The following is a 19,725-nucleotide window of genomic DNA, read 5'->3' on the forward strand; positions in this document are numbered from 1 at the left end:
GTGATACAGTGTGGAAACAGGTCCTTCGGCCCAACTTGCCCACGCCGGCCAACGTGTCCCAGCTTCACTAGTCCCACCTGCCTGCGCTTGATCCATATCCCCCCCCCCCAAACCTGTCCTATCCATGTGCCTGCCTAACTGTTTCTTAAAAGTTGGGATAGTCCCAATAGTGTTGTGTTGCTGTTCGAGGGTTTGGAGGAACTTGAAAGTTTCTATGCCACCAACATGTCGTAGTGCCAGAGTCATACAGTGTGGAAACAGGCCCTCTGTCCAACCTGTCCACACCGACCAACATGCCCCATCTACAATAGTCCCTCTCCCTACACCCCCCCCCCCCCCCCCCACCCCACCTGCCTGTGTTTTGTCCATATCCCTCAAAACTATCCTCGCCATGTACCCATCTAAATGTTTCTTAACCATTGCTGTAGTACCTGCCTCAACTACCTACCCCGGCAGCTCATTCTGCACACCCACCACCTTTTGTGCACAAAAGTGACCCCTCAGGTTCCTATTAAATCTTTCCCCCTCACCATAAACCTCTGGTTCTCAATACTTCTACTCTGGTAAAATACTGTGTTTACCCAATCTATTCCTCTCATGATTTTGTACACCTCTATAAGATGACCCCTCATCCTCCTGCGCTCTAAGAAATTAAGTCCTAGCCTGTTCAACCTCTCCCAATGGCTCAGGTCCTGGTCCTGGCAACATCTCATAAATCATCTGTACACCCTTTCCAGCTTGATAACTTCTGTCCTAAAATATGATGACCAGACCGAACACAATACTCTAAATGTGTCCTCACCAACATCTTAAATAACTGCAAAATGAGCTCCCAGCCTCTATACACAATACTCTGTCTGATGAAGGCCAATGTGCCAAAAGTCATCCTGACCTCCTTATCTATCTGTGATGCCACTTACAAGGAACTATGTACCTGCACTCCTAGATCCCTTTGCTCTACAACACTCTTCAGAGTTCTACCATTCACTGTGAATGTCCTGCCCATGTTAAACTTCCCAAAATGCAATACCTCACATTTCTCTGTATTAAATTCCATCAACCATTCCTCAGCCCACCTGCCCAAGATCCTGCTACAATTTTTAACAACCATCTTCTCTATCTGCAATACCACCCACTTTTGTATCATCTGTAATCTTGCTAATAGTGCCATATATGTTCTCATGTAACATTGATATAAATGACAAACAGCAACGAGCCCAGCATCAAACCCTGACACAAGTCACAGGCCTCCAGTCCGAAAAAACAACCTTCCACCATCACCCTCTGCTTCCTTTCATGAAGCCAATTTTCTATCCGTTCAGCTATGGGGTCTAACCTTCCAGAGCAGCTTACCATGTGGAACCTTGTCAAATGACTTGCTCTCATCCACTTTCCCATCAACCATTTAGGTCACACCTTCAAAAAACTCAATCAGATTCGTGAAACACGACCTCCCACATACAAAACCATGCAGACTATCCCTAATCAGCCCTCGTTTACATAAATCATGTATATTTTACCCCTCGGAATACTCTCTAGTAACTTACCGACCATAGATGTTAGGCTCACTGGCCTGTAATTCCCAAGCTTTTCTCTGCAGCTCTTCTTGAATAGAGGCACAACATTTGCCACCCTCCAGTCTTTGTTGGTTCTTCCACATGGCTGCAATCTCTGACTAGTTTCTCCAGACCTCCACCACTGGTCATAAACAACCCGGGATCGGTCAGCCTCCTTGTTATCTATTTTGCTGCCGTTTCCAGCCACCCCACCACTACCTACAATGACTCCCCACCATCATGCAAACTCAAGCCACTTTTTCTGGGGATTATCAGGCATCAAGCACATTAATCTGCCTTGCTTCATGGGAATAAAATAAGCATGCATATCACACAGTTTTAGCTGTAACCCTTTCAGAGAACCATACTTTTTTTTCATATACCCTCCTGCCCATTTCACTGCCACTCCATTCTAGCCCATCATAGAAAATATCGTATCCCAAAGTACTTTTAAAAATACAAATTCACAGGCAGAAGTGCATGGCAGGCAGCAAGCATAAAGGCTTGACACAGACCCAAGAATAGAGCTTGCAGAGCAGTCTGGATAAGTGAATGACTGAGTAGATGATGGTATATACAATATGAAATGCAGAGCAACCAATGATAGTGTCCGTGTTAGATGCACAGAGAATGTGGAGAGGAGAAAGACCAACAAACACACAACCAGGGGACAACTGCTCCACTGTTGGAATTAGGGTCTGGTTCAACAGTGCTGCAAGATGTGGCCAAACGACCTGGTTTAAAACAAACTATGAAATGTGGCCAGTTCTCATCACTGGACAGTGATCTCTGCTGTCTTCAACTACGGGGTCATTGGGTTTCTTATAATGGAACAAATGGGTAGCATGAGACCTCAGTACTTGCTACACAGCAAGGCTTCCAATGCATTCTTATAGAGTTTAGTTTAGAGATACAGCATTGAAACAGGCACTTTGGCCCACAGAAACCTGAAAGCATACACCACCAGAGTCGGGGACACCTACTTCCCCTCTGTTATCAGGCTTCAGAACATTCTTTCCATAAGCAAGAGGTTATGAACAATTCATCTCCACCCCATTGTGGACATTGGACATTGTCTGTGGAACTGCCTCTTTCTTGGATTTAACACTATCCTTGATTTCTCTTGTTAGCCACGGTTGAGCCGCATTCCCCGTTTTATTTTTTTTGCCAGACAGGGATGAACAATTTTTGGAGTTCATCCATGCGGTCTTTAAATCTTTGCCATTGCATCTCCACCATCAACCCTTTAAGTATAATTGTCCCGTCTATCCTAGCCAATTCCCGTCTCATACCATCAAAGTCTCCTTTCTTTAAGTTCAGGACCCTAGTCTCTGAATTAACCATGTCACTCTCCATCCTAATGCAGAATTCAACCATAATATGGTCGCTGTTTCCAAAGGAGCTCTGCACAACAAGATCGCTAACTAATCCTTGCTCATTACACAATACCCAGTCTAGGATGGCCTGCCCTCTAGTGGGTCCTTCGACATTTTGTTTTTAAAACCATCCCGTATACATTCCAGGAAATCCTCCTCCTCAGCACTGCTACCAATTTGGTTGGCCCGATCTATATGTAGATTAAAGTCATCCATGATAACTGCTGTACCTTTGCTACACGCATCCCTAATTTCCTGTTTGATACTATCCCCAACTTCCCTACTGCTGTTTGGTGGTCTGTATACAACTCCAACAAGTGTTTTCTGCCCTTGGTTATTTCGTAGTTCTACCCGTACCGATTCTACAGCATCCAAGCTAATGTCTCTCCTTGCTATTGCAATGCTGAGAACTATATTCTTCACTCTATACCTGCCCCGTTGCTCTCTGTTGTATTTTGAGTTTGACTTGATTGTATTTATGAATGGTATGTCTGATCTGTTTGGACAGAATGTAAAACAAAACTTTTCACTATTCCTCGGTACACGTGACAATAATAAACCTGCACCTCTTTCATCATGCCTGGGGGCAGAAAGGAATGTGCAATTAGGATTCGAGGGGCATCCTTGAGCAAGGTCTGGAAGCCCAGGGTTGGAGACAAAGTTGGCACGGTTAACAAACACACCCAGCATGAAGGATTCCCCCCCAGAAAGAACTGAGGCAGCAGAAGAGTATAAAGGAACTGGAAACATTTACCTGTGTACAGGGAGATGTGCACTGAATCGATTATTTCAAACTTCAATCCAGGAAGAAACGGTCGCCACTGGAAGAGAAAAGAATGATCTGGTGAGCAAGGAATGCGGAGAGAAGCTCACCAGCGGCAATCATAATGTGGAAATCCAGATTTATCACAACTTCGGCAAGGGAATGTGATGTAAATTAACTATCTCCAGGTCAAGACAGATTAACTTTTTTTTTCATCACTCTCATGTGGAAATAATGCTCTTCTGCACAAAACGTATGCATTGTTTTGATTTTAGCACCATTTCTTTCACTTTTTTTTACACATCTCATTCACTTTTGACACATGAACCTAGAAAGGCAGCTTTGCTAGTTATTTATTCCAAGATTCCATTTTCATCCTTTTTTTCTTTCATTGTCCTGGTTTGCAGGTTTGTCTAAATGCAGGACTAGGAACCGTCAGGGACATGAGAGCTAGCAGGAGGAGAAACAAAGAACTGCAGATGCTGGTTAATACATAAAAGGGCGCAAAGTGTTGGAGTAACTCAGCTGGGCAGGCAGCATCTCTGGAGAACACGGATGGGTGACATTTTGGGTCAGGACCCTTCTTCACACTTTTTGTTGACTAATCTGAAGAAGGGTCGTGATCTGAAATGTCACCTATCCATGTTCTCTAGAGAAGCTGCCTGACCTGGTGAGTTACTCCAGCAGTTTGTGCTCCAAGAGGGAACAGGAATTTGCCTCTAGTTGCACTGGCTGAGATTAGTTAATGCAATTCCAACACTTCACACAAAGGAGTGAATTTATCTAGGTAGGAACTGCAGATGCTGGTTTACACTGAAGATAGACACAAAATGCTGGAGTAACTCAGCAGGACAGGAAGCATATCCGGAGTCACCCATTCCTTCTCAACAGAGATGCTGTCGAGTTACTCCAACATTTTGAGTGAATTTGTTTCATTTATCACCCACAGACTGATGGATCAGATGAGCTAAAAGTAAGATGTCAGCATCTCCAACAGAATTCAGAGAAAGGATCCAAATAAGCCCTGCTTTTTACTTTCTCACATTTGAAATTCAAGAGTTTTGAATCGAAAATATAATGATCAGATTATACTGGACCTCCATACATTAAAAGATCCCAAAATAATTTCACACATCATTAATTATTTAATGTACATAGTTGCTAATGTTGCACAGAAATATGCAGCAATCATTTTACAATATTAGCTCCCACAACAGCAATCAAATTAATTAATGACATTGGTTAAGTTTGAATGTGGCCAAGACAGTAAAACAACATAGAGGCAAAGGTGTACAGGCTCTTTGACCGACCACGTCCATGCTTACCATTTTGCCCATCTCTACGACTTCCATTTCACCCCTACTCTGCCTTGCCTATTTAAGTGGCTGTCCAAATGTCTCTTAAATATCGTATTGATATTCAATTCCACCATCACTTAGGGCAGCACGGTGGCGCAGCGGCAGAGTTGCTGCCTTACAGCACTTGCAGTGCCAGAAACTCGGGTTCGATCCTGACTACGGGTGCTGTCTGTACAGAGTTTGTACGTTCATCCCATGACCACGTGGGTTTTCTCTGGGATCTTCGGTTTCCTCCCACACTCCAAAGACATACACGTTTGTAGGTTAATTGGCTTGGTATATGCGTAAATTGTCTCTTGTGTGCGTCAGATAGTGTTAATGTGCCAGGATCTCTGGTCGGGACTCGATGGGTTGAAGGGCCTGTTTCCATGTTTAGAGATTGAAGGTTGGGGTTGAAGGGCCTGTTCCATTCTCTAATCTAAACCAAACCTTTTCTGATAGCCTGTTCCTGATATCAATCTCTCTCTGTGCAAAACAATTTACTCCACAGATTCTCTTTAAAACATCTATCTCTAAACTATACCCCTACCATAGATTTTGACATTCTATCTTATCCGTACCTCTCAATCTTATCATTCAATCGCCCTATAACTGAAGTCCTCCAATCTATGTAACATCTTGGTGAATCTCTTCAGACTTTAGACTTTAGAGATACAGCATGGAAACAGGCTCTTCGGCCCACCGAGTCTGTGCCAACCAGTGATCACTCCGACCACTTGCACTATCCTACACACTAGGGACAATTTACAATTGCAAACACCGTACAGAGAGCACCCGTAGTCAGGATCGAACCCGGGTCCCCGGGTGCTGTAAGGCAGCGACTCTACCGCTGTGCCACTGTATGGTGCGTTGGAACAGGTAAAAGGTATCACCCCAGGTTGCTTTAAATGGACCCTGATGCTGCATCTGGAACTAACACCTTTGACGGCAAGTAAAGAGCAGAAGAGTGTAGTGTGAGAATGCAAGCTTGGAAAGATAGCAGCAGGATCTCCTCTTTGCAAAGTCCATCAGTCTGAAGAAGGGTCTCGACCCGAAACGTCACTCATTCCTCCTCTCCAGAGATGCTGCCTGTCCCGCTGAGTTACTCCAGCATTTTGTGTCTATCTTCAGTTTAAACGAGCATCTGCAGATCCTTCCTACACAACAGCTGGATTTAGTGCTGGATGCCGCACAGATATACCATTACTGTGTTATGTAAAAACACTGGCTAGGGGAATGTGATATCCCTAACGATTAGACATGAGCTAACTGGTAAGAGAGCAGTTGTTTGTTATTATTGATTAGCTTAATCAAAGAGTAGGTAAAAGTTCACGGCAATAGGTCAGCCGCATCGTCTCCCAATGAGTCAAGTTCACCCCTTCTTCCTGTTGTGGTAGCAGACAAAATAAAATTGGACTGAATGAGTAGGCCAGCGGAACACCAAAAGAATCATTATGCCAGCAGGTTTAATGGAAAAGTGAGCCACCTCAATACATCCAGTGCATCATGAGGCAGATAATTAGCTCTCTGCTGAAAACCATACTGCAGCAGGAAATTCAATCTCAAGCAAAATGTTTTAATTTTGCTTTAATGGGCTGAGTTTAAGTGATGCACAGTCGCACCATGAGCCTGCACTCAGTTTACTGTAAGTTATTCTCTGTGAACAAAACCCATGCTTCAACTGGTGCCCAGTATACAGATTGATTATTTTCACACTAAAAGCTCAAGGAAATATCCAAGTACGTGGCATTTAACTGGCAGTAATATAAACGAATATAAGAAGTAACACTGGTAATGTCTAGTGACTCGTACAACCGAGAGAAAGCAGTCATTTTGGATTTTGCAGTTGGTTGTCTAAACATATTCTCACACAGTAACTAATTCTAGTTGACAATAGCAAACAACCTGCAGATTCACTGATTTTTAGCCTTACAGAGTTCATTCAGGGAGAGTTTGGCTCCAGTTGACCCCCTAAGCTGGATGTGTGCGGAAGGAAATTCTTCATTTACTCAAACCAATATTTATACCATGTCCAACCCTACCAAAGGCTTAGAAACAAGGAACTGCAGTTGCTGTTTTACAAAAGAGGACACAAAGTGTCCTGGGTTTCAGCAACTAAGTTACAGAGAAAGGTTGAATAAGTTAGGTCTTTATTCTTTGGAGCGCAGAAGGTTAAGGGGGAACTTGATAGAGGTCTTTAAAATAATGAGAGGGATAGACAGAGTTGACGTGGATAAGCTTTTCCCATTGAGAGTAGGGAAGATTCAAACAAGAGGACGTAACTTGAGAATTAAGGGACAGAGGTTTAGGGGTAACATGAGGGGGAACTTCTTTACTCAGAGTGGTAGCTGTGTGGAATGAGTTTCCAGTGGAAGTGGTGGAGGCAGGTTCAATTTTATCATTTAAAAATAAATTGGATAGGTATATGGACGGGAAAGGAATGGAGGGTTATGGTCTGAGTGCAGGTAGATGAGACTAGGGGAAAATAAGTGTTCGGCACGGACTTTAAGGGCCGAGATGGCCTGTTTTCCGTGCTGTAATTGTTATATGGTTATATATAAAGTGCTGGAGTAACTCACTGGATCAGGCAGCATCTCTGGAGAAGAGTCTGAAGAAGGATCCCAACCCAAAACGTCACCCGTCCATGTTCGCCAGAGATGTTGCCTGACCCGCCGAGTTACTACAGCACTTTGCGTCCCATACCAAAGGTTTGGTCATTTATTTCACTGTTGTTTACAAATGCACCAAATAGTTTTCTGTATTTAGTGCTGTAGATTTAACTGCCTTAAAAATGCCTAGAAATATCATATCATAAATACAGTTTAATTGATTTTCTTGCTTGTACCAACAGTGAAATGTTGTTGTGCCTCTCTTGTTTCCACTATTGTTGCTGGAAACCAGAGATGTGTTGTCAGGACATCTCCAATGTCGGATATGACAAAGGATAGGGAATTGTCTGCCTTCTGCTAAGCACATACTTGCAGGTATGGGGCACCATGAGCTTGCAATGTGACTTTGTACATTCTGTTTGTTCAGTCTGCAAACAGCCCCCAGAATGTACTTCTTATAGCTGTAAATACATTCAAAGAGAAATAGCAACCGGGTCCAAGAACAACACAAATGGCGCTACTCATCCAGCACACAAATGAGACTCCCATTTCAATGAAGTCTCCCTTTGAAAGCCACTCCATGCCTTCCAAGAAACAGTAAAGAAATTCTGAACCTCAGAAAGGCTTCCTTTGTGAAGAGAAAATGGTTTTGCAAACATGAGTGCTAGACTTCCTGTCAAGAGGAATTTCAATCAGATGCATTCTGTAACAACCTTCATTAGATTTTAACTGCTTGATTCTTCCTTCTGTACGGTTTTAAAGTGACAACTTGGCCAGTGTACAGCAGCTTATCTGAAGCTGGTCTCTAAATGAATTAAACTCCCTTGTGGCACTGAAAATTTAACAGCATGTCAGAATTTAACATGTCTCGACAAAACAAACCCTCCTTTTGAACTTTAACGAATGCTGAAAGGAAAGTTACAAACGTATCCATGTCCAGAGCGAGGGGGTGGGAACATTTATGCAGAGGATGAAATGAGCAGACAGAAGTTTCAAAGTTGTGAAAAGAATAATGGCTACCACTTTAAAATCTTCATCATAGAAAAAAAAAAGATCCATCTCTGCAAACTTTTTTCTTGAAACAACTATTGGATCTTCCACAATACTGGTTGTGAACAATTGTTACTTTTAAGGCTGTCAGCCCTTCAAGTACGCTGTCATGGGCTGAAACTATCTTTATAGGAAGTTCAACAGACAGACTGCGAGGAGCCCTTGAAGGTACTGCACACGATTTGTCTGAATCCTTTGTGTCTCAGGTGCAAGTCCTGGGAATCACTTAGCCTGCCTACTCTGCACTGGGGTAGCCAAGGATTACAGTCAAAGGGGCAAGGCCATTGAGGACATTGAGTGACTTCATGGCTGGTTTAGTAGGAAAAGTCTGAGAAGCACGTGATTAATCATGGCAAGTCTGAGGTGCAGACATGTCCATGAGACAAAGACATGGTGGCGCCTAAAAACGTTTTTGCAAATAAAGAAGCAAAACTGGTAACCATTGAAGACGGTGCAAAAATAGTATCCCAGTCTCAGACCGGCTACTTCCAAAATCGCAGCGGTTATGAGAAAACTTGGGAATATCTCTAGAAAGGCATTTCCTTTGTTTAACGCAACACCGCAAACCCTCTCCGCATCTTAAAAATAATTTGATATTTTTTCTTCGAGTTCTGACCAAAAGTACTTAGATTGAAATTTTAACTCTATTTCTCTTTTCATAGGTGTTGCCTAGTCTGTTGACTGATTCCAACATTTAATTTTTTTATTTTATGAAACCGACTATCTGGCCACTTACTGCATTGCGGTTTGTGTGACCACAATTAACTGCCAACTTTTTCTGCTTCGCCTTTCTTTATAACTATCTGACTATCCATTGCATTTAGCTGTCTTGAGCTCTCGCAATATGTTTAAATCTCTCGATATGTGTTTAAAAAATGGAGTCATTTTAAAAACAGTACCATTTGGGACTGTCAAGCAATTAAAAAAAACACAATTTTACATTCATCACTGTTTTAATAATTTTTTTTTTTAAATTTCTTTATTTATATAGCACATTTTTAGTCAACTTGCATTGACCCCAAAGTGCTTCACATAATTACATTCACACACACAGGCAAAGGTGGGTGAAGTGTCTTGCCCAAGGACACACACAGGCAAAGGTGGGTGAAGTGTCTTGCCCAAGGACACACACAGGCAAAGGTGGGTGAAGTGTCTTGCCCAAGGACACAACGACAGTATGCACTCCAAGCGGGATTCGAACCAGCTACCTTCCGGTTGCCAGCCGAACACTTAGCCCATTGTGCCATCTGTCGTCCTTAACAATCATTGTTAAGCGATGATAAGCAGTCTGAACTTAATTTACCAAAGTAAAATGCTTGACCTTTAATTTAGAATGACCATCTAAAAGTACTTTGTCTTTCTCAATGATCTTGTGAGAAAATAAGGAGTCAGGATGAGAGGCCCAAGACAAAATGGCAGCCAATGGGATTACAGTGAACGGTGGCGGGCCAGAACTGGCTTGCGGGAAGGATTATTTATCATTTGTCTATTATTTTCCACGTTAAGGCTGAAGATTTGAGGCAAAGGAGGGGGTCTGGGCTTGATTTACAAAAATATTGGCAGCCAAGGCCCAATGGAATTGTGAATTTGACTGCACGAAGTATGTACAAAATATTACTCCAATGATATGTTATGATATTATGAAGGGATATGTTCAAGCCTACATAACTCTGGTTAAGGCATGCACATGAATCGAATCAGAAGACCATATAGTAGTTTTCATAGGTGGGTCTGTGGTGGTGAGAGTTAGCAGCTTTAATTCATGAGCGTTGGCCTCTACGATGACCTTTGAGGTTCAGCACATAGATGTAATCATGAAGAAGGCACACCAGTACCTTTATTTTGAAGTTTAAAGAGATTTGGTATGCCTCCGAATACTCTAACAAACTTCTTCAGGTGTACTGTATCCTGGTTGCTTGTACAAAAATAAGGAACTGCAGATGCTGGTTTACAAAAGAGGATATAAAGTGCTGGAGCAACTAAGTGAGTCAGACAGCATATCAAGAGCACAAGGATAGGTGGTATTTTGGGTCAGCACCCTTCAGATTGATCAGATGACCATCAGTCTGATGAAGGGTCCCAATACGGAACGTCACCTATCCATGTTTTCCTGAGATGCTGCCTGACCCACGCAGTTACTGCAGCACTTTGTGTTTTCTAACTGGTTGCTTCATGGCTTGGTATAGCAATTCCAATGCACAGAACGCAAGAGGCTGCAGGGTGGACTCAGACCAGTCCAGTCCATCATGGGTACAGCTCTTCCTTCCATTGAAACCATCAATGTAAGGCGGTCATCAAGAAGGTGGCAACTATCATCAAGGATCCCTACCATCCGGGGCATGTCCTCTTCCTACTACTAGTATTGGGCAAGATATATCAAAGCCCAAAGCTGCATACCATGAAGTTCAGGAACAACCTCTTCCAAGCATTTACCAGACTCTTGAATCAACCCGCACAACCCTAATCCCATGTCAACAATTACCATGGACTTGCTTTTTTCTTGTTATTAGGTATTTGCACTTATTTTTTGTTTTTTTACAGTCCACTTTCTTATACAAATCCTATGTGCATAATTTGCATAAATGCATAATTTGCATAAATGCATAATTTGTTTTTGTGCATGTGTTTGAGTCTATGTGTCAGTGATGCTGCTGCGAACCCAGGTCTCTAGCACTGTAAAGCAGCAATTCTACCGCTGTATCACAGTGCCGTTTGGTGGACTAAATCAGAGAGCTCTAGCCTGGTTAACACCCATGCATTGCCAACCCACTTTCTGTACACTGTTGGGCTGTTCACTCTCCATCCACCACCGTCAAACCAGGAAGCAAACAACTTGCAGTTGGGTTCGATACTAATACAGTTTAATATTCAACCCAAGCCAACAATGTCATTTTGGTTCTTCAAACCCCCTGCATAGACTAAAGGAAGAAGAGAGGTGGTGACATTTCCAAAATCATGTATAGCATGCAAAACGAGGGTGGATGAAAAGTGAGGTCAAAAGAGGGCAGATAAAGAACATAGAACAATACAGCACAGGAACAGCCCTTTAAAACACTATGTTCTTGCTGAACATGATACCAAGTTAAACTAATCTCCTCTGCCTGCATGTGATCCATATCCCTCCATTCCTCGTATATCCGAGGCATGTGCCTATCTAAAAGCCTCTTTAATGGCGCTATTGTTTCTGCCTCCATCACCACATCTGGTTGGGTTGAGACACAAGAATGGTAAAAATGTAATGTAATTAACGATTAGCAGAATTCTAAGGGGATGAGGCACACATATGTAAAATGCAACTTTCAAGACTCTCATGATTGTTTCAGATATCATATCATGAAATTTCACACCTTTGTTTGCATTCACCATTGCTGGTGTGTGTTCAGTTCGCCGCATATATTTGAATGCCGATCAATGCCAAGCTGTTGGCATGGTGAAGCTTGCGAGAAGCAGGGCAAATTGGGCAGTGGCTTCCAGATCCGACTGCACACACGCAGATGCTGGAGATTTCACTTTGCTCCATGCTGACTGTTAGCACCATCAGTGTTATCGTTATTTCCACCACATAATCCGGGATGTCTAAGTGGCACAAACAGCACGAGGGCTGTCTCCGAAGAATGAATCTACACCTTCAATAATCACGTTTACATTTTCAGTTGCTGAAATAACTGTGGCTGTGAAACATTTGAAGTGAATTTTATGCTAGTAAAATTGAGTAATGTCAATGCTGCAGAGTAGCATTGTAGTTACTGCATCCAATATTATTGCCGCAGGTATGCATTGAATGCAGGCCTAAAGGTTCAATTGCACCAGTCTCACATGGAAGCAGATTTAAATTTAACATGCCAATATCTAATCTTACAATAACGTGACGTATGTGTTTTTAAGACTGTATATATCTCTCTGAGCTACAGGTGAGTCGGTACACATGTTCATCAGCAAACTGTCAGTCATGACGTGAGTGAGGAAATCAGTAACCGTAGTAAATCCTGCTGCACATCCACGTAATTCCAGCTCACTTCCCGGCAGTATTAAAGATAATAAAACACACCACTGTTCCCTTTTAAATGAGCATATACAGTTTCTGGCCAAGTTTTCTCCTACACCTGGCTAACTCTAATTGTTTACTTTATTCCTGAATTTGGCCAATTGCTGGAATTTCTCAAATCCACAGCCTTATTGCCTCTTTGTAAATTCTTTCAATGTTACGAACCTCTTTCAAGTGCTTCCAAATCAAGCCTCCAATATTTCTCCATCTATCTCCTTCCCCTTTCATGAGCATCTTGTAAATCTAAGTCTGGAATTCTCTCTTTTTCTCTATGCAATTTCCAATTCTTCACCTTCAAAATCATTCTAACAACAGTTTGTAGCCCCCTTTTATGTCAGGGAAACAAGAAACACGCAAACTGGAGGAAAAACACCTCATATTCAGAGCATCAATTCATGCCTCAATGCATTAGTATAAACATTGAATTCTCCAATTTTAGGTGTCTCTAACAGCCCCCTCTTCTCACCCTCCCCTTTCTTCCCCACATCCTTGTCTTCCCCACTCTTCCACCCCCCCCCCCCTCCCCCCTCCACCATGCCCTACCTGGACTTGTACCTATTTTCCCCCTCCCCCTCCATTCCTTCCTCTGGCTTCACAATTCACAACTCTTCAATCCCTTTGGGAGAATTTACAGAAGCCAATTAACCTACAAACTTGCACGTCTTTGGAATGTGGGAGGAAACTGGAGCACCCGGAGAAAACCCACGCGGTCACAGGGAGAACGTACAAACTCCGTACAGGCAGCACTCGTAGTCAGGAATGATCCGGGTCTCTGGCGCTGTAAGGTAACAACTCTACCACTGCGCCACCGTGCTGCCCTCAAGGCACTGGAAAGGTATCTCATGAAAATTCACTACATTTACTGAAAGAGTGTCAGTGTCCTGTCTCAGGTCACTGAAGCCCAGGCACTCTCTGTCCACTCTGCTAGCTGGAGCACTCCTTTTATATGTCCAAACCAGAAGCAGATGCTCTGAACTTTCAGAAGTGATTACCAGGTAGCCAGAGGAAAAGATTCAGGGATATATTCAAAGTCTCCTTGAAGGAATAGAACAACCCCGCTGACTCCTGGGGTCTATGACCACTCAAAGTGGAGAAGGAACATACAGGATAGTATTGAGAACCTTGAGTCCATGCAGTGGAGTGTACAGAGACGTGGGTCCGTGGTGGAAGGACAGCCATTTAACCTTGTGTCATACAAGCCAACCACTATCACTGGAATTACTAGAAAACATTAAAGCGTATGGATTTAGGGAGAGGATAGCAAACTACATTAGAAATAGATTAAAACAAACTGTAACAAGAATACAAACAAAAGAACATTCAGGAATGAATACTTGTTTCCGACAGCGCAGCTCTAGAGTCATTTCTCTTGATTACTCATTTTGCAAAGACACAAATAGGAATGGTATTTAATTTTGCTCATGATACCAAAATGGTTCCCCCTTTCGAATAAACCTAGCAAGGTGCAAATATCAGATGCGACATAGGCTAAAATGGGACAAAACATATTTTGATGTTACAGTTTGGTTATAAGACACAGCTGAATGTAATTTAAATTACACTAGACCCTGATTTGTGAACAACCTGTAAATTCAACTTAGTTGAGAACAAACTAACATTCACTTAGATTATACCCGGATTCCCCCATCACCGACTAGAGAATGGTCTTGATCTCCTATCTACCTCATTGGAAACCTTTGAACTATCTTCATTCAGACTTTTCCTTGCATTAAACGTTTATACCCTTTATCCTGTATCTGTACACTGTGGACAGCTTGATTGCAATCATGTATAGTCTTTCCGCTGACTAGATAGCACACAACAAAAAGTTTTCACTGTGTCTAGGTTCTCGTGACAATAATAAACTAAACTAAAGATAAATGATCAGAAATGCATTTCTGTTATCTCATATTCTGTAATGAAATGTTTCAGTTATCTCATGCTCACCTCGGTAAGAAAGCCATTTTACTCAGTTCCTTTAAAATTGAGGCTCATCATAGAATTCTCATCTTGTCTTACATGAGGTCTATTTTTGCAAGCTGCCCTTTTTATCCATCTGAGTGATGCTGTCAATTGCTATCAATGAATCCATCTTTAATGTGTGCTTTGAGCCCATTAGGTAACTGGGCAAGGCTGTCAAGGTACATCTAAAAGCTCACCGTCTGAACCAGACACGAGCTCACAGTGCAAAAGGGAAGTGACAAGTCGTAACCTACTTCCCTGCTCTTTTATTTTAATATTTGAGTTAGTATGGCACGAATGTCAGAATTCACGAATTAATCCCAGGCCCATGCTGCACTCAGCTGCAATTATGCTGCACTCAGCTACAATGGTGTTCGGATGTGTTTTTGTGAATTGGCCTGAGAGGAACATAAATCTCCAGTTCTCCGAGCCTGAAGGTGGAATTGCTGGAAGGAACTATAAAATTGAACATTATTATTAAAACTGTAATATGTACAGGGGAAGGATTTGTGCAAGCAAGGACCTACAATCACTAGCAGTAGAGTGAACAGCTACTGGAGGTTGAGTAAGAAGGATCTGCAGATGGTGGTTTACACCATAGATACACACAAAATCTCTCAACTAAACTTCATGATGGCATTCATAGTAATTGGATCTTGGTGGCGAAGATTGCAACCTTCACGTGGTCCACCCTGTTTTGACGAATGCAATCAACCCGGCAGGCACAATCAAATAAGATCAAATAGAACAAGTTGTCTTACAACTTTAGGCTGTGCACGCCATATGCAAGAAGAAGAAGATGGCGAAAGATAGTCTCTATGTTGTGTTTTTATTTCAAAACAAGACAGTAAATCCAGAGATAATATGCAGATCATCTAATTTGCCTTGCAGCCCGGGTTAGCCTGAGGAACTACAAGGCTAGTCACTAAGTCTTTATTAATCACAAGAGGTAGCAACATAGACTTCCTGGATATCAGAAGGCCACTGGCAATGACATTCAGGTTGCAATGACATAGAGAGATCAACTCCTCCATGGATAGAAGTTTCAGTCTGTCAAAACCAACTAAGGCCACAAAACAAATTGATGTATCCGACACCAATCTGGATCCTAACCTGAGGCATGATTGAACCCACATTCCTAAACCCTAATGATCTTGATCCCAGCTCCAACAGCACACCTAGACTTCATTCCAGACCTTAAATCAGGCCGTAAGTCTATCCAGGTACTTCCAATCCCAACCTGCTCCAGCAGCACACTGATTATTAATCTGTCCCTGTGAATACCGCAGATGCTGGATCTAGCATAGAACACAAAGTGTTGGAGTTACTCAATGGGGTCAGGCAGCAGCTCAGGAGGACGTGGATAGTGACATATTGGGTCGGGACCTTGCTTCAGACTGATTGCAGTGTGGGAGCGAAAGCTGGAAAAGAAAATTCATGGAAACAAAGCCTGGGAAGTGATAGGTGGATACAGGCGAGTTGAGATTTGATTGGCATATTGTTGAACAAAGACTAGAGATGAAAAGGGAACAAAAAGAGACAAAAGTCATCCAAAGGAGACAAAAGGGTGTTGATAAGGGGAGAAGAGGAGTGAAACGTAAAAATCCAGGACGTATATATAGGTGGAATGGGCCACAGGTATGGTTGGGTGGGATAGTGGGAGAATAGATGCGTGTCAGGATCAGGAGTGAGAGGGTGGGAGGGAAGAAGAGATAAAAGCGTAGGGTGGGGTTTTACCTAAATGTGGGTCTACCGGATTCAATGTTCTATCTCTACTTGCCAGCACGAGATGTTAAATGCAAACATGAGTGAAAGGCCATCATGGGCGGGGGCACTAGCATTTAAAACACTCCCAGTGGTACATAGCCGTCCATGCCAGTCTGTGGAACTGCGCATCGCAAGTCAGCGGATACCAGCCAAGTCTCTAAAGTTGGTCTATTACACACTTGAATTGAGCTAAAAGCTGCAACTTGCAAACTGTCTGCCGGGTTATTTATATAAACCTCCACACTGCTGCCTGCATGATATTCCCAGTGCAAATGTTCAATAAGTGCAAGGACTGCTTTGGTTCACGGAAGTCTTATTATCACCTCCACGTCATTAATCTGTTAACTGTATTTCACGGTGCTGAGCAAGCTTGTGGAAACAATGAGATACCAGAAGAGGCAGACATTCGTCAGGGAGGGAGAGGGGGAAGTATAAGCATAGATTGCAACTACTGTTAAAAGGCTCAAAGCATTTTTTTCCAGCTTTCTCTCCCCTCTTACAATTAGTCTATAGAAAGGTCCTGTCCCAAATTGTCACCTGTACACATTCTCTAGAGATGCTGCCTGACCTGTTGAGTAACACCAATATTTTGTGTTCTATGCAAGATTCCAGCATCTGCAGCGTCTACTAAGGTAGATTAATAATCAGTGTGCTACTGGAGCAGGTTGGGATTAGGAATGGCTGGAATATGATGAGCGTTTAACAGCACTGGGCCTGTACTCGCTGGAGTTAAGAAGAATGAGGCAGGTCTCCATTGAAATGTACAGAATAGTGAAAGTCTTGGATTGAGTGGATGTGGAGAAGATGTTTCCACTAGTGGAAGGGTCTAGAACTAGAGGTCATAGCCTCAGAATTAAAGGGCGTTCTTTTAGGAAGGAGATGACAATGAATTTCTTCAGTCAGAGAGTGGTAAATCTGTGGAATTCATTGCCACAGAAGGCTGTGGAGGCCAAGTCAATGGATATATTTAAGGCAGAGATTGATAGATTCTTGATTAGTAAGGGTGTCAGGGGTTATGGGGAGAAGGCAGGAGAACGGGATTAAGAGGAAGAGTAAGATCAGCCATTGAATGGCAGAGTAGACTTGAGTAGGCCTAATTCTGCTCCTATCACTTATGATTGTACAGGTAGATTTTCAGCCAGACTTAAGGTCCGGAATAACGTCTAGGTGCGTAGATGCCTACAAGACGATAAGATTACTTGAAGGTTGAAGTGGGCGCATGTGCGCATGTGCGGAGCTCTTCTAGAGTGTGCGCATGCGCAGGACATTTCTAGAGTGTGCGCATGCGCAGGACATTTCCGGAGTGTGCGCATGTGCGAAGTATTTTGGGCGGGAAAAGCCTGCGGAATCAGCCATGTTTGCCAGACGTTTCTGAGTTTATGTATTAAAGAAAGAGGTAGAGTGGCGACGCTGGTAAACGGCTGCGGCTCGCCTGCAGTCCGTTTGTCTTTACTTTTTTATGTTGTTTTTTTTTGTTTTGTCTAGTTAGTTTTTGTTTTTTAGGTTGTGTTTATGTGGGGGGGGGTGGGGAGTTGAAACGGGGCTTGCTGTCTCTCTCTTCGGGGGAATACGACTTTTTTTATCGTATCCCCCTTCTCTGCCTCCGTCTGTGCTGAGGCCGGATGGCCGAGCTGGCGGCCTCGAGACTCCGGAGGCAGAGCCAGTCAGGACTTGCACTGGGCTCGCTCCCGTGAGGGCGGCCCAGCTCGGGGTTGGAACGGTGCTCCCGTCGGAGTGGCCCAGCCCGAGGGTGGAACGGCGCTCCCGTCGGAGTGGCCCAGCCCGAGGGTGGAACGGCGCTCCCGTCGGAGTGGCCCAGCCCGAGGTGGAACGGCGCTCCCGTCAGAGTGGCCCAGCCCGAGGGAGGAATGGCGCTCCCGTCGGAGTGGCCCAGCTCGAGGGAGGAACGGCACTCACGTGAGGGCGATCCGGCTCGGGGCTGGAACGGTGCTCCGGTGGCTGGGACGGCGTTCTGGCGGCTATGACCTGAGTCCGGGGTTGAGCCGCGGGCCAGCGGCTGCGTCCGTTGGACTGGAGGGCGGCAGCTTCGACCACCCCGGGCCGCGGTGTTTGAGCCGGCCCGTTGCGGGGTTCGGTGAGCCGCGGGACTGTTTGTACCATCGCCCGGTGGGGTATCGCCTTAGCGCAGAGGGAGAAGAGGAGGGAAGAGACTGCAGCCCTAAGATTTTTGCCTCCACCGCAGTGAGGAGGTGCTTAGAGGACTCACTGTGGTGGTGTTAATTTGTGTTTATTGTTGTTATTATTGTATGATTGTATGTATGACTGCAGGCACGAAATTTCGTTCAGACCGTAAGGTCTGAATGACAATAAAGGCATTCAATTCAATTAAAGCTTAAATAAAGTTAAGTTAATTACGAGTAGTGAAAGTTTCATTTATCTCACAACAATTTAAGCAACTTATCTCAGAAGTCAAACAGTCCGACTTGGGATGGAGAAGCTACTGAAACCACAACGCTTGGATCTGGATCCCAACTCACCTGCTGCTGCAAAGAATTGGAAGCACTGGCTTCGTATACTAAATAACTTCTTTGATGAGTGTGGCAATGATGCACCAGCAGACTCAAGACAATAATAAGCTTTGTCTCTTCTGATGTATATGATTACATAGAGGAATGTACAACTTACGATTCTGCTATTGATGTACTAAGCAAACTCTTCGTTAAGACACCCAACGTGATATTCGCTCGACACCTCCTTGCTACTCGGAAACAAAAACCTGGTGAGTCACTTGATGAATTTTTACAAGAACTTCAAAGACTTAGTAAAGACTGCCTTCAAAGCAGTTACGGCTGATCAATATCGACAGGAAGTTATTCGAGATTCTTTTATCAATGGTTTGGCATCGCCTTTAATACGACAGAGACTATTAGAACACAAAACCTTGGATTTACAGTCAGCTTACAATCAAGCTTACTCTTTAGACTTGGCTCAGAAAAATTCAGATGCTTATGGCTCATCTAATGTGTATTCTGCTGCAACTACTACAAAAGAATTTCACCCACGTACTAATATGGAGCAAACGGAAACAATTTCTACTGATAAAGGTGCCCTTGCCGCAGCATATAATTATTCAAAAAGGAACTGTTACTTTTGCGGGGGTAATATTCATAAGAGAGAGACATGTCCTGCTCGAGAGGCAACTTGTAATAGTTGTGGCAAGAAGGGACATTATTCTAGAGTATGCAAGTCCAAAGCAACTACTAAAAGTGTGACTGCTGCCATATACACGCCTTCTTTAT

General features: G+C 43.4%; 1 protein-coding gene across 2 annotated transcripts in view; it reads right to left on the minus strand.

The window, feature by feature from the left end:
* b4galnt4 (beta-1,4-N-acetyl-galactosaminyltransferase 4) overlaps window positions 1-19,725 on the minus strand; it is a 603,648-nt gene that overhangs the window by 109,562 nt on the left and 474,361 nt on the right. For both annotated transcript variants that reach the window (XM_033039185.1, XM_033039186.1), the window contains exon 9: window positions 3,687-3,753. In XM_033039185.1, coding sequence (XP_032895076.1) covers window positions 3,687-3,753 — 67 coding nt within the window. The remainder of the gene's footprint in view (window positions 1-3,686; window positions 3,754-19,725) is intronic.

This window comes from Amblyraja radiata, chromosome 20, assembly GCF_010909765.2.
Source record: "Amblyraja radiata isolate CabotCenter1 chromosome 20, sAmbRad1.1.pri, whole genome shotgun sequence".
Taxonomy (NCBI): Eukaryota; Metazoa; Chordata; class Chondrichthyes; order Rajiformes; family Rajidae; genus Amblyraja; species Amblyraja radiata.